At 53.5% G+C, this 20,917-nt stretch overlaps 7 protein-coding genes across 7 annotated transcripts; 2 read left to right on the plus strand and 5 right to left on the minus strand.

The window, feature by feature from the left end:
* Window positions 1–654: 654 nt before the first annotated feature.
* Window positions 655–2,759, minus strand: N0V96_010887 (uncharacterized protein; the record flags this gene model as incomplete). Its single annotated transcript, XM_053195820.1, has 2 exons — window positions 655–1,757; window positions 1,850–2,759. The coding sequence occupies 2 exons, from the start codon at window positions 2,757–2,759 to the stop codon at window positions 655–657; spliced, it is 2,013 nt and encodes a 670-aa protein (XP_053046855.1).
* A 4,085-nt stretch (window positions 2,760–6,844) lies between these two features.
* On the minus strand, window positions 6,845–8,631 carry N0V96_010888 (uncharacterized protein; the record flags this gene model as incomplete). The annotated part of the gene is made up of 2 exons (XM_065759094.1): window positions 6,845–8,448; window positions 8,514–8,631. 2 exons carry the CDS (start codon window positions 8,629–8,631, stop codon window positions 6,845–6,847), a joined length of 1,722 nt encoding a protein of 573 aa, XP_065612192.1.
* A 3,415-nt stretch (window positions 8,632–12,046) lies between these two features.
* On the minus strand, window positions 12,047–14,320 carry N0V96_010889 (uncharacterized protein; the record flags this gene model as incomplete). The annotated part of the gene is made up of 3 exons (XM_065759095.1): window positions 12,047–12,824; window positions 12,968–13,697; window positions 13,726–14,320. The coding sequence occupies 3 exons, from the start codon at window positions 14,318–14,320 to the stop codon at window positions 12,047–12,049; spliced, it is 2,103 nt and encodes a 700-aa protein (XP_065612193.1).
* A 516-nt stretch (window positions 14,321–14,836) lies between these two features.
* On the plus strand, window positions 14,837–15,757 carry N0V96_010890 (uncharacterized protein; the record flags this gene model as incomplete). Its single annotated transcript, XM_053195816.1, has 1 exon — window positions 14,837–15,757. The coding sequence occupies one exon, from the start codon at window positions 14,837–14,839 to the stop codon at window positions 15,755–15,757; it is 921 nt and encodes a 306-aa protein (XP_053046851.1).
* Window positions 15,758–15,874: 117 nt separating this feature from the next.
* Window positions 15,875–16,725, minus strand: N0V96_010891 (uncharacterized protein; the record flags this gene model as incomplete). Its single annotated transcript, XM_053195815.1, has 2 exons — window positions 15,875–16,284; window positions 16,356–16,725. 2 exons carry the CDS (start codon window positions 16,723–16,725, stop codon window positions 15,875–15,877), a joined length of 780 nt encoding a protein of 259 aa, XP_053046850.1.
* A 1,841-nt stretch (window positions 16,726–18,566) lies between these two features.
* On the plus strand, window positions 18,567–19,754 carry N0V96_010892 (uncharacterized protein; the record flags this gene model as incomplete). Its single annotated transcript, XM_053195814.1, has 2 exons — window positions 18,567–18,740; window positions 18,864–19,754. 2 exons carry the CDS (start codon window positions 18,567–18,569, stop codon window positions 19,752–19,754), a joined length of 1,065 nt encoding a protein of 354 aa, XP_053046849.1.
* Window positions 19,755–20,075: 321 nt separating this feature from the next.
* N0V96_010893 (uncharacterized protein) lies at window positions 20,076–20,703 on the minus strand (the record flags this gene model as incomplete). The annotated part of the gene is made up of 3 exons (XM_053195813.2): window positions 20,076–20,444; window positions 20,576–20,582; window positions 20,699–20,703. 3 exons carry the CDS (start codon window positions 20,701–20,703, stop codon window positions 20,076–20,078), a joined length of 381 nt encoding a protein of 126 aa, XP_053046848.2.
* Between the last annotated feature and the right edge of the window lie 214 nt (window positions 20,704–20,917).

Here is a 20,917-nt window from a genome sequence, read left to right on the forward strand (position 1 = left end):
AATCCTCACCACGTGTGTCTGGTGAAAGTGATCAAATGACTTCAAGCTGCTGTACACGGACCCGTTGCTTGAGCTGCCGGGGACTGGGGGAAAAGAATAGGATAAGATTCAAGATATTTTTACTCTATGCCCAAGGTACCTTACCTCGCTCGGCTCGCCTACGTACGGAAACGCACGGCAGACGTCGTCGTCTTCGGTCTGCGGGATTGCCTTCCGATGACCGAGCCATCCCTCTTTCATGTCATGTAGATCTTTGGTCGGAACCTACACCCGACACTTTCACAACATCCAATACCACCCTCACATTCACTTGCACATGGCACTTTGATGCGCCGCTAAACATGGTAGTGATAGGTACTAGTCGCTATGCACAGCATACAAGCCCTATGATATGCCTAGAATGATGTTGATCTCATGCTTCCTCATTCTTCCGTCCGAGAGAATCCCAGTAGGATTCGTAGACGGTTCTCTGAACACCCAAAAATAAAGCTGGCAAGTTGAGCCCTTGCGAGTTACACCAAAAACTCCCCGAGAAGACGGACTAAAACACTGTAATAGAGTCAAAATAACGCCATGCCCTTTTTGAGTTCCCATATCCCGCAGTGTGGTATCCATGCGACAAAGAACAACGATCCTTTCTGCCTCCAATCGCTCTCAACTGGATGTCTGCTCCGCCAGCAAATCATGCACCCAGCCCATCCTCTCTCTCCTTTCGTCCGTGACGCGCGCGTACTCGAGAAGCAGCCGCAGAGTGTATATCTGCATGTCTTCCTTGCGCAGCGCCTTCTCGGCCCACGCCTTCCCCGCCATGGCAATCTTCTCCGCCTCGGCGTCATGGCCCGGCCTCTCGTCACCGTATCCCATAAAGTATTCCATGATGCCGTAATATTCATTATACCGCGTGTCCATCGGCACAAAATGCTTCCATGCCACGAGGCGGCTGTCGTGCCATTCCCGCCAAAGCGTCGACTTGATGGGGAGACTCGTGCTGCCGAGGAATGCGAGGTACCGACCCGAAAAGCTGTTGCCGTCCACGTCGGGAAGATACTTGTTGTCGTACATCTCGGAGAGCATTACGCCCTCAGTGATATTGAAGTAGGGGCTCGTGTAGTTGCACGTTCCTGCCTTGCCCTCGGGCTCACACATGAGATCCGTGAACCCGACATTGGCCCACGACTTGATCCAGTCGCCCAGCCCACCCACCGCCTGCGCTGCAATGTTGTACATCTTATCAGGCAGAGAAAAGTTGATTGGGTCCATCGTGCCGTCTTCGGCGCCCGTAACCTTAGTAGCGTTGTTCATGGCCACGAACCGGTGGCGCTGGAACCCTTGCCAGTTATCCACGCGGTTGCGCCCACCCGTTGCGACGCCGCGCCAAAGCACCGCGTCCTTCTTCTTGTTCCAACGACCCCCGTGGTACCCACCGCCACTGAACCTTTCTTCCTCTGTCCAGTACATGGCCGCAGGAAGGAGGATCTCGTTGTTGACAGCCAGCTTGGAACCGCCAAACATTGGGAACAGCACAGGCGTGGCTGCTGTACTGAGGGGCTCGATGAAGATGCCATTGAGGCCTTGCAGGTCGGGTTGGTGACAGATATGGGTCGAGAGAGTGTAGTTGGAGACAAAACCGTCGCGCATATGGGGCTTGGCATACTTTGTCGAGACGGCGGGGGCATGGTTAAAGGTTCTTTGCGTCTTTGCCAGTCGGGCAGGGCTGTCAGGAGGGCAACCACGGCGGGCAATGAGCCAGTACTGTTCTGCAGGCGAATGTCAGTATTAGGGTGTAGTGTAGTTTGTCCCATCAAGAGTAGGTGCTACGGTAGACGAGAAGTTGGCAGGGCACACATACTCGTAACTTTGTCCCAGTGCTTGCTCTTGACCTTGACGTTGCGGTCGAGCTCCTTTTTGTTGCTAGGCAGGGCCTGGAATGTGTTCATGACCTTTTTCGGCTCGGGCATTCCTTCCGTCAGGGCGGCGTCTCTTAAATGCTGCTCCATATCCTCAAAAGGCACCACCATGCGCGGCTCGTCCATCGGATTCAGGGCAATGTCCATGTCAGGTAACAGGTGCTCGATCGTCTTGAGCATGTTTGTCCAGTGGATAGTCCAGAACCAGTCGCTCACACGGGTGGCTCGTCCCTTGCGCACCTTGATCACCATCTCCCATTCGGCCGCCTCTTTTCGGATGCGCGATGGCTCGAGGCCCCAGAACGGTTTAAGATCATGGTAGATCTGGTCGAAAAAGTCCTCCACAATGACAGCCTTGCGGTCCTGGGCAAATTGGAACCACGCGTCAAAGCCCGGCGGAGGGTGGCGACCACGTCGCTCGCGATAGGCCTTGGCCGCGGCGGGCAGCGTCTTGGTTTCCTTCTCCAACAACTTATCAAACGTTTCGTCGGCCTCTTTGATCAGGGAATCTATGGGATGCCCTTTTGACGGATCGATACCGCCTTCGACCTTGGTATCTGCTGATGATGGAGGTTTAGCTGCCGACGATGCTTGATCGGCTTTCGGAGGTATCGGTGTCGTCTCGGCTTGAGCGGTCGGCTTTCCGGCATCGTCAACCTTTGCTGGAGCCACTGGGTCTGGTATTTGCGGGGGCTGCTTTGGCTTCTCTGGTTGAAGCTGTGTCAGAGGTTCTCTTGGGTATCGCGGGTCGAAGTAATAGAAGAGAGCCACAAAAAAGATGACGGCGGCGGCGTAGCGGAGGAAGCTCGAAGGCCGCCGGGGCGGAAATGATGGTGGAATGAGCTTCACCATGGTGTATGTTGGTCGCGGAGTCGAGGGAAGGAGTAGAGAGATAGGATATCGTCGCAAGTCGGTCCTCGGGGGGGTAGTTGATGGACTCGAGTGGAAGGGTGGTTCGAATATCGGATGAAGGAGGCCTGGCGGCCGGCTCAGCCAGCCCAGTTCAACTGTCGAGCAGCTGTGCAAGACCGCGATCGAGAGCAGGAGAGAGGAGTACTCGACGCGGAGAGAGCAGGAGCTTGATTGTCGGCCGGTCGGGTCCTGCAGTCGGAATCGCGAGACACGATTCGAGATGGTGGACGGGGATGCAAAGGGCCTAACGGTGCGAAGCTCGACAGACAGTTCGAACAAGAGATATTACAAAGATGGAGAAAGCCGACCGAGTCAAACGGGATTGGTTGGAGAAAGAAGAAAGGTAAGGAATGACGAAAGAAGAAGCAAAAGAAGAACTGCTGAAGGGGGAAGACGGGTCGCTGGTTAGAACAGTGCCATCGAAGGGGGATTGAAGGTCGAGAAGGTCGAGAAGGTCGAGATTGGAAGTCGGAACAGGGAAGAGGCGGCTTCGCGCACAGGACTGGTTTGTGGGGACTCCAGTACCAACGGATGATGACTGGAAGTCGGTGCTGTATTCGTCGGCAGACTGGACCAAGATACGGGGACAGCGGTTGTTTGTTCGGATAGGGATGCGGGAGTACGCAGAGTACGCAGAGTACGGCAGATGGGAAGGCGCAGTGACAGCAAACCTCAAAGTGAGATGGGCGAACGTGGAGATGCTGATCTGAGGTACGGGGCAAGGTAGCAGCTACCTATGATGTCTGAGGCAGGTGGATGGGTGGGCGGTGTTACGGAGTATCCGTTCTGCGTATGTGCCAATGTGGACTGCGCAATTGGAGGTGTGGATATCCGTGAGGTCGGATGGGACGGGATGGGATGGATTGAGACGGTCGGAATACGGTAGGACGGGAAAGAGGAGGGATCCAGGTCAATCGGAGGAAGCTGGCTGGAGAAGCTGATGGTTGTCGGGAGAGAATTAGAAGATTCCGCTGGGGGCGGTAGGTATGCGCTCGAACGGGGGCTGCAGATGCTTGACGCAGGTCCGAATGTTGATGCTGCTGATGATGAGTATGGTGATGCTGTGGATTCTACTGCGTAGATGCTGCCGAGCGCTTGGGCTGCGGGATTGTGGACCGTGGGCTGTGCGGGTGGGGGAACTTGGAAGAAGGTGACGCCCAGACAAGTTTCAAGTAAGCATGGGAGATCCCAAGGTTGGACAGATGACACTCTGGACGGAGTGAAGGTAATGTATGCGTGGTTTGGTTCTATTATCTTTTCATTTCTTTTTCTTGAATGGGCTTGCTTTCACTCGGTCCTGTGTCTCGCTGCAGTCCAGACTCCGGAGCCGTGGTCTTTGGTACCTTACTTGGTTTCGTGGCAGGTAGCGGATTCAAATTGAGCCACTTTAGTCTTTCGGTTCGTCGGCAGTTGACTTGCTTTCTCCTAATGGACAGTTTCAGAGGTTAAATAACACCTCAGTTAGTAGCAGAAGTTCTGACCTGGTAGGCAGTTGTCTCAACGACGGGTGCTGGCGAGTAGAGAAGAAACAAACTACCTTACCTATTACTACTGACATGACGGGATTCCGAGGTACCTTCCTTACCTTAGCCTTAGCCTTGTCCTTAGTGGAAGTGAAAACGGCGAAAAGGGGCCGCCATCCAGGTACCGTTATGTGTGTCACGACCACATAATTGGTGAACAATAAATAGGGGTCTAGTTCACCCTCATAAATAGCTACATATTCGAATCTACCTTGGTGCATGACCAACTAAGTATGGAATACTTTCACTTGCTGATCACGACTACTAGATACGTACCTACCGCAAAGTACTGGTAGACTACCTCAGGTACAGATTTCTTGAAGACAGCAATCACCTTGAAGTCCTCTTCAACGTCGCATCCAGTTTCTGTATTTTACACAAAGACTATGTCGGGCGGTCTCTGGACGCTTGAAGAAGCACAGCAAAAACCGTTGCTATGCATTCCAGAGAAAACATGAAACATTCAGACAAAGAACCGTCAGTCAGTCGCCAGGGCCCAGGGGTAAGGGGTTGCGGGAAGGAGAGTCGCGCTATTTGTACGGAGTACTGCGTAAGGGCTAAGGTACCGAGATAGATGGTGGCCTCTCGCCATCAACGCCAAGTCAAAACTACAGCATGTCTCATCTCAATCGAGAACAAGTGTGTCTGTATCTGAAGCCACGAGACCTCTCCCAGCTTCGGCGCGCGCGCCACCTCTGCTAGTCCAAGGGGCAACGTGCTGCCCGGCGCTCGGTATTGGTGCTAAGCTCCTGAGCTAGCGATTCTTCTAGCGCTAAGACTGACAGGCAGGGGGGCCGACGATCCAGCATGTACACAGAATGCAGTCCTGCCGTGCGACTCAACCCCTGAGCGCATCGGCCCTCACATACACCGTCACGACTGTGTTATACGTAGTATGTCTCTTCTCCAATGCATTGTCCTAACGAATCTGTCTTTAATGCGAATGCCTATGAGTCTGGACGCTGGACATATATTGAGGACACGTATCTGCAGTCTGCTCATACATCTCTGAATGAGTATCCGTCGACTCTCGAGATGGTACATAATCACATGTACACCACCTCACGTCATTACGTAGGCGGGCCCTCAGCTGTGGCTGTGGCTATTGACAACATTAGGAGAGGGCGCCGTTGGATGGAGTCATGGACGGATGGCAATGGGAGATGAGAGATGAGAGATGAGAACGGGACTTGTCCCACCCCAATTGAGATGTAACAAAGGGACAAGACTCCACCTTTCATCCCCAGTTCTGATTCTTCAGTAATTGGTTCATCACCTGAACATCCGTCCTTGAAGTGTCTTTGTCATCTCACTGTTGTATGAGGTGATGAGAAACCGAGTGCGGCTATTCCCCATCCCCTCGAAACCCCACGTGGGATGGGTCTGCAACGTTGGAAAGGCACGCGTGTCGGGTTGTATGTGCTACAGTGCTACCAGTGACCACTTTCATCCCATGTCGATCATCTGTCTATCCGCGAATCATGAACCAAAAGTAAACCAACAAAGAGTGGCATGTACGGCGGACGCGTATACTCGTAATAAGACATAATCAGGAAACTGAGAGCATAGCCTCTTGAACTTTTGAAGAATCTGCTCGTCCCACACATTGCAATCACACTCTGGCAGAGATGGCACACGATTCCCCATATATTTGCGCAAGCCTTCATCAAACCATCTTCTCGCTGTTTCCCAGTCTCAGACAACGCTATGAGAAGCCTCAGAGTTCTGTTTTCACTGTTCAAAAGCTCGAACAAGCTCATCCCCGTCCAGTGCTGTCCAGTGTCGTCATTGTCCATCTATCTGGCCCTCAACCGCTCTTCACCCGCGACGCGGCTTACGCACCCCCCACCCTGCCTCATCGCGGCTCACCATGCATCCCTTGCACTTCTTCCCGAGCGGTGTTCTGGGTGCTTCCCGACCCTGGACCCCTGACATTGACCTGCACGGTTGATTTTGCATGCTTCGGCCGTTTCTAGATGCATCAAGGCAGATATGCAATGTGCTTCAAATATACCGTTTCCAGGCGATGACTGCGGACGAAGGTCGTTTCAATCTTGGTCGTGACATGGAGCGAATGCAACCCGACACTCCAGGCCAAATTTGGGCCACGCGGTAATGAAACTATCTAAGAGCCGAATATTCTCGTCTTTATTCGATTCCACGTGGCAAGGACTGGAAATGAGCGTGGTTGGCCTTGTTATGTCCATCTACCGTCAATGTGTGATCGGGACACAACCTATCAGGATACTCCGTATCACCTCCGCGTTTCTTTCTTGTGAATTTTCATACATTATGATAGTACACTAATATACCAGATGGAGGCAGCCTACGATATACACGATACAGGATACAGAGGGGTCTACTAGTTATACATGTTTAGTGAATCTTGAGTGCTGCCCGCGGCCCCAGCCGATACCATAGGCCATGGCAGCACGATGTGCCTGCTTTCTATGCCTGCTTTCTATGCCTGCTTTCTATGCCTGCTTTCTCTCATGGAGCCTCTTACGCCAATGCCGCATCCGTCGACATACTGCTGCCGCCGGCGTTGTGATCATCGTCGGCGGGCTCAATGTCGTCCGCCAATCGCCCAATCATCTCCTCGTACGTTGGCCGGAACGGCCACGCCATGAAGGCCTCCATCAGCTCCATCCACTGCTTCTCGCTCAGGACTCTAGAACAGAGCTCCGCGTGCCCCGTTCCAGTCAGTCCGCCCTGGTCCGGGTCCCGCAGGCTGGGACAGTGCGGCAAGATGCCCTCCGCCGCCCCGGGCCAGATGCGCTCCAAAGACTTGCTGACGGGCTCCAAGCCCTGAGCCAGCATGGAACTCCGGAACAGTTCAAACATGTCGCCCGCTCGCGAGGTGCCCGGACCGGACTGTCGGAGGAGCGGATACATCGCCTTGGGCTGTATGTCCAATAGACAACACTCGACGTTGGGGAAGAACTCGTCGGGGTTGACGGCGAGCGGCTCGTAGGGTCGCCTGTCCCAAAGCATCACCGGCGGGTCTTGCCGGAAGATGTGCAAGTTGTCCCGGATGACGCGGAAGTCAATGAGGAAGTTCTTCCCCATCGACGAGACCTTGGCCTCCCACGCCTGTTCGCGCTCGCTCAGTTCCGCGTCTGGGACAGCCTTGGTCGCACGCAGTCGGCTGAGCTCGTACATCTCCGCTAAGAGGGCCGTGTTGCTCTCGGCGTCTTCCTCTTGTGTTTTTAGTGTGTGCCGCAGGAATTTGAGGCGCTTGAAAGACTTTGATGTATTCGACGTGTCCATGGTGCCGGCCGCCAACTCGTCTTCGAGTTGCTTCAGCTCCGCTATGTAGGGCCGGCTGAGATGCGGCGTTTGTACGCCTGCGTGGCGCTCAGGGCCGATAGCTCCTCGTTCGGCCTGCGCTGTAGACTCCAACTTTCGTCCCTCTGGCATCTCCAGCCCATTCTTTTTCATCCTTTCTAGTGCGTCCCTTGTGCTGTCGATATCGATCCATCGATCGCGAACGTGCCAGACGTCTCTCTTGGAGTCCGAATTCGAATGCGCCTCCGTGCCGGCCACTACGCCGAGCCACTCGCACGCAAACTCGGCCTCAATCGCCGACTTGCGCCGCCCTTGAATGTTCCTTGCCAGGAACGAGCGCTGATCGTCGTTGTTGGCCCACACCAGCATGCGCACGAGGCCGTATTTTTGGAAAAGTGTGCCGGTGCGGATACTACTAATGAGCTGAAAGAGCACCATCGCGGCGACGCTATCAAAGTTTCGATAACGTTTCTTGGGGAAGAAGGAGAGGTTCGCCGTCACGAGGAGGGTGTCGTTGCGCGTAGGCTCGATGTCGGGGCCCCTTGGCTGAGGGACCTGGTTCTGGATGTGGCCGAGCACCTCGTTCAGTTCGTTCCAAAGGATTCCGGATTGTGGTATCATTTGTGTATTTGGATTCTCGAGCAGAGGCTCAAGGAAGGGTCGGTAAACATCCTCGTCGGGTTCCATGAGGATATGGGTGCGCGGCTGGAGGACCTCTGAGAGCTTGCGACTCCAGACGCCAGCGCCCGGATTGATGTCAACCAAGTCGCAGCCAACATGTCTTTCGAGTGTAGGACCTATGTATTTGAGGATATCGTCTGGTGGCAGCCCCAATTAGCGTCTTGGTCTGTAATGCGACTGGGTACGGACATTATGAACGCACCGCACAGCTTTTCGTCTACGACATTGACCCGCGACTTGTCGCCCTTTGCCTTTTTCTTCGCCTTGACTTTTTTTGCATCAGGACTGCCCTTTTCCGCTTTCTTGGACCGTGATGGCATCGACCAAAGTCCCGTTTCCGCTAACCTTGACGCCGTCGGGGTTGTCTCCTTCAGAACGGATTGGGCGATCGTGGTTTTGGTTGCGGCAGTACGTCTACCGGGTGTCTGCACTAGACACTTTGAGGGAGGACATCGTGCCCACGTGCGACGTAAGCAAAGTAGCATTTGGGTATACTATTGAAAATTCGTGGTTCGAGACGTGCATTTGGGAGATTCTAGAGAAACTCGAGAGTCAATTCAGACAGCTAATATTCTGCCGACGATTACCGCCAGCTTCGGTCCCGCCTGGCTTATCGATAAAGAATACACCCCACTCAACTCCGTAGTGGGGCCGAGACTCCAAGTCCTTCGGTTCCGCACTTTCGGACGAAAGATCTGAACGCATGAAATGTCCTAACTTAACGAAGCTGTATCTCATCTAGAGACAGCATATTTGCAAGCCAGCTTGCAATCAATTGAGATATTCTTCCTAGTACTATGCAAGCAACAACCGTAGCTTCGCTCAAGTCGCTTTACTGCAAGAAGATCAGAGTCGACCTCGCTTACCCCTCAACTTCGCCAGAGAACACGGTACTTGAGTAAGCCTCGAAAGAAAAACTTGGTACCAACCTCATGACGATTGACCAGTTCTTAATCTACAACATCCATTCTGTGACAATTCGTCCACAACTTATCACGTGAAAAGCTTTGCTACGACGGAGAGAACATTGCGGCAATTGACCAGCAACTGGGCTTCCTCGTTCTCGACGTTTCTCTACTTTTTACGGACCAACGAGCATGGTGTGTCTAACTCTGTGTGCGACTTGCAAGGGTCACTGATCAGAGTGGTTGGTCAATTCTCGAAAACTTCCTTTTGCGAGTCCTGCAAAAACTTCCAAAGAGCCAGCGAATAGTGTGTCAGAGCTGAAGGGCCAGAAAAGACTAGCTTGAGACTAGCCATGCAGCTAGCATGATGCAAGGCATCAGCGGAGAGCGAGATTCTAGACCGACGTGCCGGGACGGAGCTTCCGGGGGGCTTTCTATGAGATGCGAGTCTAAGATCTTACCCGGCAAGTATAAGGAAGCTATTTGTCCTGATGATTCGTTAACCATATGGGCGATCTTGAATTGCCTGAGCGCATTGCCAAAGATGCGTCAAGGATTCGATGGTGCGACATGCAACCCTCCAAAAGACGTCTTCATCACGCTGATAAGTGCAAGGCAACAGTAACAGATAATCTTACGGGATCTCTACGATATCGTGATCTCGCTGGGAATCTCATCACCAATTAGCGAGTTAACAGAACAGGAATCAATGATGGCATCTCGGCTGAAGTGCCCGATGAAAAGCTTTGTTAGCTCGCTCAACAATCTATCCCAGCGCGTTTATGATTGATGACTAGCATCTCCAGTACGGTCTCTCTTTGATGGAATTTCTGTCATTTTCTTCTAGTTTTCTCGAGACCTGGTTTCACTTCGAAGTCCGAGACGAGATGGCATCAAACACTCGATGTCAAGCTTGTGATGCACGCAGCTTCCCTAGTATCGACTAGTCCCCGTCGGGAGGCTTGGTCACTCAAATAACTGTGGTGGCCAATGATCACTCACATCGTGCGGGGCGACCGAGGATTGTTATCCCAGAGTTTGGGATAGTATTTCTTTTTTAATGTGAGTGGCATCCTTGCATTGATTCACCGAGGCCTGGCCCCCTACGCGAACATGATCCAAGAGTTCGCTCGGTTGCCTCAAAACATGTTGCCGGATGGCGTCTTCTGTATTCTTTATTTTTGAGCTTCGGCCCTGACGTGTGATGGGGTAGTGGAAGGGAAGCTGTTTCTTTTTCCCGAAAAGACTTCACATCTTCATCGGAAGCGGAAAATCTGCCTTTTTAATCTAAGATGAGCCCCAACCGCGAAAACCATTGGCGTGAAAAGTTTCCGGTCTGCCTTCTTTGTTTTCTCCAGCATCCTCACGTATCTCCGCACAATGAGCTCGAAGATTCTTGCAGGCCTTTCAAATCGAAACGTCTCTTCTACGGCGCCATTCGTGATTGACGTTTCAAAAGACCCCGCGCCTAGGGTCGTCGCTTCGATATGGGCCATGATTTCGGTATCGACGGTTTTTCTGTTCTGTCGTGTCTACTGCAAGAAGATCAGATCCCGCGGCTTGTGGACAGATGACTATCTCTTGGTGGCGTCTTGGGTAAGGGGCTTTGTTGGACCGTTGGAAGAGCTTTCATTGCTGACGATTGAACTCTGAAGATATTCCTGCTAGTCTCGACGTCTCTCACCACAGAGCTTATGAGACTCGGGTTTGGAAAGTCGCTAGATTTCTCAGCCCATATCTTCACTCTGTCGTCTGTCAACGTCGTCATGAACAAGGTCGCCTTGGCCCTCAGCAAAACGTCCTTTGCAGTCACGATGTTGCGCATTGCGTCTGGGAAACTTAAGGTTTTCATTTGGTTCCTGATCTTATCCATGAACGCAGTCTTGGCAACTAGCGCTGTTGTCGCATGGAAAGCGGCCTGCGACAGACCGTCGGACTCTTATGAAGCTGTTTTACCTGGATCCTGCTGGCGAGTGGAGGATTCGGTCATTATGCACATGGTATCGAATGGTGAGCACCGGATTGACTGAGCTGAATTTTTTTTAAACAGCAAGTTAACTTATGATTCAGCATACTCAGCACTGGTTGACTTCATCTTGTCTTTGCTCCCATGGCCGATGATATGGAAACTAGCCCTGAAGCGCCATGAAAAGATCGGTGTTGCTGTAGCTATGAGCCTCGGGGTCATTGCAGGGTTAGTCGGGGTCATCAAGGTCATCAAGATAGTGACTATTGCCGAAGGCGCAGATATACCCTGTGAGCATCAAGATATTGTCCTGGTGTTTGGTTCTCTCTAATTATTTTACAGATCGCCTTTCTCTGCTCTTTATATGGGGACAAGCCGAGATCAACGTCACAATCGTTGCGTCATCTATCCCCGTTCTACGAGTACTTTTCACGGAGATGTATGCAACGACGAGATCGGATGAGAGAAATGGATACTTGAAGTCGGATGGACAGAGTGCCTTCCCAACAGAGATTGGCATGAACACTCTAGAGGAGGGAAGGAAGATAGAAGAAGAGACGAACCGGAATGTTTTGCTTGCCATGGGGCCATCGACGACTCCCAACTCCGCCATGAGAGCTCGCGAGACTGAGATTGGATACAACGCAATGGATGAGATTACGCAGGGGACACAGAGACACACATTGAGAAACTCTGAAAGCTACGAGGGAATTGAGCTAGCGAGAGCCCTGAGGTGACAAGGAAATGCTTGTTGATCGAGATATCCAAGAGCCATTGAGCAATAGACTCGGATAGCACACGCAATTGTACCCATTTCGCCTTCATTTGTCGACATTTGACCTATCTGTAGTCCAGAGCCGGTGTCTAAGCGCAAAAGTCTCGAATCACAGTCTCCATCACTGATGCCACTTCCCGAATGCTCGACACGCTCACCCATTCCTCCTTGCCGTGGATCCCAAAACTTTTGGGGCCATAGACAACCGATGAGATACTAATCGCGTTCAACAATGCAGCGTCGCACCAAAAGGAACATGCAACAGGTTCTTGCGCCTTACCTAGACACTTCGAGGTAGCAGAGACGAAGGTCTTGATGAACTCATCGTCCGGGCTTTGCCCAAGCGAGGGCCGTGAGAAGGTCATTCGAGGAGCAGCATATTTGAAATCCGGATTGGACTTGGCGATGCTGGATAAGATGCTCTCAATATCCTCAAGAATACTCTTCTTAGTCTGTGCTGGAACGGTCCGAAACTCAACTGTCAAAGTGCAGCGTTCCGGATAGCTGGAAGGCTCCTCGCCGCCCTGAATGAGACCGGCATGCAAAGATGCCTTTCCCAGCCGAGGATCGGAGGGAAGTGACTTTGAGTACTCAAGGAGTGCCGTCTGCACGGCACCAGCGAGTAGAATGGCATCTACACCATCCTCAGGCTTAGATCCATGGGCCGCGACGCCGAGTATGTCGATTTCAACCCAAATGAATCCCTTATGAGCGATCGCCATCTCCTGGTTGGTTGGTTCCGGTATGATGGCGGCGTCGGCCCTCCATCCGGCCTTGATGACCTCTTCTGTGCCTATGGAGAAGTTCTCCTCGTCGGCGACTGCGGCGAGAATCACATCACCTCGTAGGGGAGGGCTCGATTTAGAGCTGCACCGGGCCATTGACGCCATGGCAGCTGCTAGCCCTGCCTTCATGTCCGCGCTCCCACGACCATAGATTCGTCCTCCGCCGTCCGACTTGAGTTCCCCGCTCAAAGGATCCAAGTTGGGCGAGTAACTCGACAGGCTGACGGTGTCAACATGCCCGTTGAGCATGATTGATTTCCCCCTCCTGATCCACGGAGCACGCCGACCACGGAAGGTCGGCCTCGCCTCTCTTCCAGCCAGTGCGCTTCAAAGTTGCGATGTTGCAACCACGCAGAAACGTAGTGGGCAATCTCGCCCTCGCCGGCACCTGAAGCCTTGGATAGGTCGGGGTTGGAAGAGTCGATGGACGTGAGGATCTGCGTCAACGTGACGGGGTCATCCGTGGACACGTCCAAGGGGATCTTGTAGTTTCGTGGACCCTCTGTGTTCAGTAATACCACTACGGCGTCTTTGGAAAGATAGGTTGGCCGTGGGCTCACTTGGGCAAGCCGTCGGAACGCTGCGACAGTAGCACCACCACACGGCCCGCTCTTCACCCCCTTCATCTGGAGATACTTCACGGCCTCATGAGCTTCAAAGTCCGAGACTGTGGCACTGGCATCGATGCCTACACACAGATCATCAAACGCCGTCAGAGAGACAGTACCGCAGTTGAGCCCTTCCATGATGGTTCTCGAGGTATGAACCGTCACTGGCTTACCGGCCGTCAGGCTCGTCCAGAGACATGGAGCGGTATCGGGCTCGACTGATAGGACTGCACAGTGTCGTTCCTCAGACTTGCAGTGAGACACAACGGCATGCGCCAGAGATCCAACGCCGACTGGGGTCACCATCAATGTCGGCTTCAGCCCGTAGTCGGCCACCTGCTGCTCGGCTTCGCGAATGAGAGTAGAGTAGCCCACGACGATCCCAAGCAGGAATCTGCTCGTACCCCGCGAAGGCATTGTCCTGGATCAGAAGACCGCCCTTGACTGACTTTGACGCTTGCCAAGCCTCCAAGACAGCGTCGTCATAGTGGGAATTGCTCACGATGACTTTGGCGCCCTCGGAAGCGATGTTGGTGACTGCCTCACTATCAACACTGCTCGGAACGTAGATTTGCGCAGGAATGCCTAGAATTCTGGCCATGGCCGCAACGGCTCTACCATGGTTTCCCTCCGTAGCTGCATAGAGAGAGAGGTTGTTTGTCTGGGCGGCCTTTGCGACATCGTTGAGGTGTGTGTCGGCGGGCAAGTGCAGCTCAGTTGTGATGGCGCGGTAAGTTCCCCATGATGCACCCAGAATCTTGAAGGACGGTAGTCCTAGTCTGTTGCTCTCGTCTTTGATGTAGACGGCTCTCACGCCTAGTTCCTGGGCGATATCCTCGAGTGAAATAAGAGGGGTTCTGGCGAAGGCGGGTAGCTGCTGGTGGAATGCCTGTGCGAGAGATGTATCGGAGGCAGGTTTGATGGGTCCCGTCTCATGATTGATATATACGCTTCTGCGTGTGGTCGTCATGGTTGAGTACTAAGATCCTGTATTGATGCTCCAACTTTACTTGAACTGACGTGGAAAATGGTGAGAATTATGGAGGAAACTTGTAGTTCCTTATGCTACATTTTGTATATTAGCGCTTGTCAGATGTATATGGTCGCAACACAGACAGTCCACCATCACTACATGGCCATACTCGAACTCGAGGAGGTGTTGGAATCATTGTTGAAGCGCGAATGTGGACTCCGTGAATCGCCAGGATGAGGGGCCGAGGAGTGGGGACGTCTGTCGGCGAAGGGCGCATAAGGCGCGGGCTACGCCGAATAAGTGTTTACCGATGAATTCGCAATTGCTGCTTAATAAACCAATTCCGTCTCAACCAGGCCTTAGAATCCAGCAAGTGACTCATATATCGCTCACCAGATTCACTATTTAGACAGCCCGTATGAACGTGGGCCCATTCTATCTGTCGTTCGAGCCCTGTTGGCATACTTCATTTGTGTCTACCATCTTAGCCGTCCGCCCTTCAACGACAGATCGATGGAGCTCCCCTACACCACCGTCGACGTCTTCACGGACAAGCCCTTTGAGGGCAACCCTCTAGCCATTGTCACAATCCCGGCCTCAACAACCCTGACGCAGGAGCAGAAGCAAGCCATTGCCAGAGAGTTCAACTACTCGGAGACGACCTTTGTGCACGAAGTCGACGACCCCGCATCTACGGAGCGCCGCTTCGATATTTTCACGCCGACCGCGGAGCTTCCCTTTGCAGGTCACCCCACCGTCGGCACGGCCATCTTTCTCAAGTCCCGCGGCGTCAAGAAGCTGATTGCAAAGGCCGGGCCCATTGAGATCGAAGAAACCGGGGCCGAGTCCGTACGGGCCGCCATCCCGCACAACACCCATCTTCACCAGAAGCGGCTGAAGGACCTCGGGCCTGGGCCCTACAGCAATGCGACGACAGAACTTGCCGCTGCAGAGGCCGAAGCGCCCGTCTTTAGCATTGTGAACGGCATGACGTTTGCCCTCGTTGAGCTGCCCTCGCTGGCATCGTTGGCGTCGGCAAAGATGGGGCCCATGGAGTTTCGGCAGCAGGAGCTTCTGGACGAGGGTTGGCGCGAGACGTTCATTTCGCGATACTACTTTGTGCGACTTGGTGCCGAGACAGTCGATGGACGTGTTGTGTACAAGATCAGAACCCGTTTGATCGAACCTGATCTGGAGGATCCTGCCACGGGTAGCGCTGCCTGCGCTCTCTCGAGCTACCTGAGCTTGTACGAGCTGTCTGAAGATTCCCTCAGCTTCGATATCACGCAGGGAGTCGAGATGGGTCGAAGAAGCAACATTTACGTTGACGCGAAGCTTGGACGGGGCACGGATGGTGCACGAAAGCTGGAGACGCTGCATCTTGGAGGAACGGCCACAAAGGTCATGAGTGGCACCATCTTTTTGAGGTCATAAACAGTGGAGTAACATGTACGAGATGGCTATAAGCATTTATGAACAATGTAGATGAATTTGTACAAGAAGCGAAGCCGGTAGTTGTCTCACGCAGATACCCTCTGGCTTTCGTTCACCTCAAAGGTTGATGTTCAAGCCGAGCGTGTTGTTGAACGTGACGGTGCCCCAGTACGGCTCTTGTCCGGCATTTCCCACATTGACGTAGGTGCTCTCGGAAAAGACGCCCTGCTTGGAGAGCGCAAGGAGCCAGTCCTTGATGTCTCCCTCGAAGGAGCCCTTCTCCAGGTCGCCGTACTGAGTGGGAGCAAGCAGCGAAGACACGGTGATGCCGGTATCGGTGTTCTTGCCCTGGTACAGCTTCCATCCGTCCTTGCCAAAGAGCCCGTCGATTGTGGCCGTTGGGCCCTCGGCCCAGCCAATGGGCACCTGTCCGCCTTCCCAGCGGAGCCAGAGCATGAGCTCCTGGGCGTTGCTGGACGTGCTGTCGCCTTTGGTGTCGGAGGTCATGAAGTCGTAGACGACGTTGCCTTTGGTACTTGGATTAGCACATGCGAGCACCACCGGGTTGAGCGTGATGCAAGGTAAAAACCAAACTTACCCTTGTAGGCCGAAGAGTTGGAGACAGTCCAGCTGTAGGTGCTGGGGATGCTCTGAATGTCGCTGAGCTTGGTCTCGAGGTTTTGGGTCAGGCCGATGAAGGAGTATCCCTTGACGACGTCCTTTTGGTAGGTAGGATCAATGTCCCAGATGCTGCTCCATTGGATTCGTTGCGCATCGCCAGATCCTGAAGTGCCGTAGTAGCCGGTGCAGGCCGATCCCTTGATGGCCTGGTAGGCGTAGTTCATCGAGTAGACGATCCACGGGGTGCCCATGAGGACTTCATAGTCGTTGGGGGCACCGCAAAAGGTCTTTTCGGCGACCGCGGCGGACGCGAAGACGGCCGGGGCCAGGTAGCGAGAGAAATGCATCGTTGCTGGTTGGATTTGCTGGAATTGAGAAGCTGTAAAGACCGTGTAAAGCAACCCGCCAGTGGTGCGAAAAAGGATGACAGTGGAAGTTGGAATGAAGATTGGAATAGAATTACATTTGGGCTACACGGAGTATAAGTTACTATTATCTACCCGGTACATACATTTGTTCTGAGTGACAACACGGAGTCTTGTCTCATTCCCCCCTGCCGAGAAGTTTTGATGAGATTTCGTGGAGAAAGCAGGGGCAACTAATTAAGCAGAGAAAGCAGACCATAAAGCGGTTGTAAATACCGGATCACATTGCACTTGGTCAATCTGAAACCGCCCGTCGATTGCAGCACCCCGGCCCGTACGGGAAATAATTACACGAACCCGGGGCCCATCAAAAGGCGGAACAGCAGTTCACAGGGACTAGACTCACAGTCTCACTAGAGAAGACGCAGCTTCATGTTAAGTGGAATAGTCCTATCCGTAACTCTTGCACAGCACACTACGAAGTGAGTTCAGCTACTAAACATCCTCGCCATCCCGAACAGTCTCAATCTCAGCCCGCGAACCCGAAGACATCGGACTGCGCCATGGTGGACCTTGAAGGGGTTCATTTGTTCTCAGCTTAATTGTGGAGCGGCGTCAGCTGCGGGTTCTAGACTTTCTGCATGGGAATAACACCGGGAAACAAATCTGTTCATCGGTGGGGAGACGACTGTCGCTGGAAGGATCCCGGCTGTGCTCATTTCGAATCATGTTGACCAAGCGCCTCGGGTGAGTAGGTTTCCTCGCATTCGACCCGCTATAATGTGCACGAAGTAGGAGCACGTAGGAAACGCACTCAAGTACGGCATGGTTCAGCTTGATAGCAACTGGGCAGAATCCGGCTCAAGCGGACATTTGCGAGGGGCGACCTCATGGCGGTGAAGGCGGCAGAAAACCATGTATCGTGTCAATCTGCATCCTCCCGCCTGTCGTAGGATGAAAGGGAGGGGTGTTTTGGTAGATCTAAACAGTGCTTGATAAGCATGACTAGTAAGCAGTGTGAAGCTATTCGCAACAAGTTGTTTGTGCATCTGTCGAACCTGCTGTTTCATTCCTCCCCAACCCATGCTGCTACCCTCTCCTGACTTTCCCACTTTCTCAGTGACAACCTCATGATTTACTATCGAATTAGTAAGCTAGAAGACCTGAAATGTTCTAGAAAATGGATACAAGTGGACACAGACCTAGCCAGTTCTAGTTATCGAGAGCGGCGGCCTTGCAAATCAATGGGCGCTGGAGAAACAACACGACGCTGTCCAACGCATCCATGGTCTGATGGACGGGTTCGAATGACACTTTGAATGCCATTTTGGTGGGTTGGCCATCGGGGGATAGATCAAATGGCCGCCACGGTGACCCCTACTGTACTCCGTATGCCACTGTGCCAACTGGCAAACTGCCACCGGGATACTGGCATGCATCTGGCAATTGGCGTGAATGCCGAGCGGCTCCGGGCAGAAAGCGGAATGGCGGCGGAAAGTCAATGGACACGGGCAGGGGTGTAAAAGCTCTAAGCTGGGGTGTCTACGGTTCAAGACGTTCGAGTCAGTGGAATCGAGTTCAAAAGAAGGTCGCATTGCCGGACCCGATATGACGGTATAAGTGGACATTGCGTCATGTCGACGCTCTTCGAAGCTTCGGAGCTTCGAAAACCCCACGATTGCTTTGAAATCTTTTTTCTAGGGGACCGATACATAAAGACCGAAGCAAGACCCTGGCATCTGTTGCTGAAGAATCTAAAAGATTGTTCGGATGATACCGCCCCAGACTAATCATCACACATACACACACCACAAACACTCATCATGGCACCAACATCAACCAACGCCTGGTCCATCACCGGCATCGGCAAGGACAGCAGCAACTGGGACACCCTCGAGCTGAAGAAGGATGTGCCCCTCCCGCAGCTGGGCGACTACGATGTCCTCGTGCAAATCGAGGCCGTCTCCCTAAACTTCCGTGACCTGGCTATCCCCAAGGTAAGTTTCCCTTGTGCCCGCTCGCTGCCCGAGGTTTCCTCCGGTCGACCGAGAAACGCCGCCCCGAACTACCCAAACCTCCGACCCGCCACCACCCCGCTAACGCCGCTCCTTCGCACCTAGGGGCTCTACCCTTTCCCCGTCAGCTTCCCCCGCGTCCCGGCCTCTGACGGCGCCGGCCGGGTCGTCTCCGTCGGCCCCAAGGTCACGCAGGTCAAGGAGGGCGACAACATCGCCACGCTCTTCAACCAGCACCACCAATCCAACCCCATCACCCCGCTCGCCGTCAAATCCGGCCTCGGCGGCGCCCTGGACGGCACTCTCCGCCAGTACGCCGTCTTCCCCGAGCACGGCGTCGTAAAGTCGCCCAAGACGCTCTCGTCCGTCGAGGCCGCCACGCTGCCCTGCGCACCGCTGACGGCGTGGAACGCGCTGTACGGCCTGCAGTCCAAGGCGCTCAAGCCGGGCGACTACGTGCTGACGCAGGGTACCGGCGGCGTGAGCCTCTCGGCGATCCAGTTCGCCGTCGCGGCGGGGGCAACGGTCATCGCGACGACGTCGTCGGCGGCAAAGGGCGAGCAGCTCAAGAAGCTCGGCGCGCACCACGTCATCAACTACAAGGAGACGCCCAACTGGGGCGAGGTGGCCAAGTCGCTGACGCCGGAGAGCGTGGGCGTCGACCATATCATCGAAGTCGGTGGACCGGGTACGGTTGCGCAGTCGCTCAAGGCGGTTAAGTTGGAGGGCGTGATTTCCATTATCGGGTTCTTGTCGCACGGGGACAAGCCCGAGGGGGAGCAGCCTACGCTGCTGGATGCGCTGGCCAACATTTGCACGATCCGCGGGTTGTTTGTGGGCTCGAAGCAGCAGTTTGAGGAAATGAACCAGGCGATCGACGCCAACAAGATCAAGCCTGTTGTCGACCAGAAGATTTTCGGCTTCGAGGAAGTCAAGGAGGCGTACCAGTACCAGTGGGACCAGAAGCACTTTGGCAAGGTTGTCATCAAGATTTGAGGTTGCCTCGAAGTAGAGTGCGCGAGAGAGCGTAGTGTAATGCAGTTATGACCACCATGTTTGTTTGATGCTTGTGAAGTAAAAATTTGTCAAGTTTCTTCTCTGCTGTTGTAGTACGACGGTCAATCCAAGATGGTTGATGCTATTCAGGGCAAAAAACTACACCTGCAGTCACCACACCAAGTGCACTTGTAAGACACTTCTTCATAAGAACAAGGAATGACTCCATCGCTCGTGAACCGATGACCACCCAAACCAAACCCCAAACTCCATGCCCATTATGTTGATGATTCCATTGCGATCCAACTCCCTACCACACAATCACTCCCGCTCAGAAACGTCCTCGATGCGACGATCAATCTTTTCCGGCCCATCGCTCTTGACACCGCGTCCCTCTGGCAGGGCTCGTCCCGCAGAATCGTACTCGCGGCGCTCGAGGTAGACAGGTTCGCCCGTCTTGTAGGAGGCGGTCCGGACAGTGGTGCCCGAGGGGCTCCGCTCCGTCTTGCGGGCCCAGCGCTTCTCCTCCGTCTTGCCGTTGTGGCTGATTGAGGAGGAGAAGGAGATGGAGGATGTGAAGGAGAAGGGCATCTTGGTTGTTTTTAATCTTGGTTCTCGCTTCTCGGGACTCGATTCGTTTCGAGTTTTGGGTGTCTGATTGTGGTTTTCTGTCTTCTTTTCAGAGCTGATCTGTGGTGAGTTGGAGGAATAAGAAGATGGAAGTTCCGGCTGTCCAAGTTCGAGAAGACGGGAGGTGGTTATGTAAGTACCGTGTACCTAACCTTACCAGCAGGTGCACCTTCCCGATAGTTCCCTGATACCATAAATCTGGAAACAAGTTCAAACGTCAAAGTGCCTGCCGTAAGTGTCTGGTGAGTGGCCTGATGTCGACCACCGGGCCTCCTTCCCTCCTCGGTGCTCCTTCCACCTCACTGGGCACTTACATCATTGCTCCGCACAAACCACCTGGGCACACCGACGTCATCGCAATGCATCCCACTTTGCTTAGTCAGTATGCACAATTCCACTGCATAATTCAACTAATGAATTGATCCAAGGGTGCCTGCCTTACCTAAGCATCGCGTATCTCATTATCACAGCAAAATCTCCATGATTTGACCAAGGAGTGGGCGCACAGAGTTTATTGCATTTATTGGGTTCTT

Source organism: Colletotrichum fioriniae (genome assembly GCF_027942845.1).
Source record: "Colletotrichum fioriniae strain IMI 355084 chromosome Unknown scaffold_16, whole genome shotgun sequence".
Classification (NCBI taxonomy): domain Eukaryota; kingdom Fungi; phylum Ascomycota; class Sordariomycetes; order Glomerellales; family Glomerellaceae; genus Colletotrichum; species Colletotrichum fioriniae.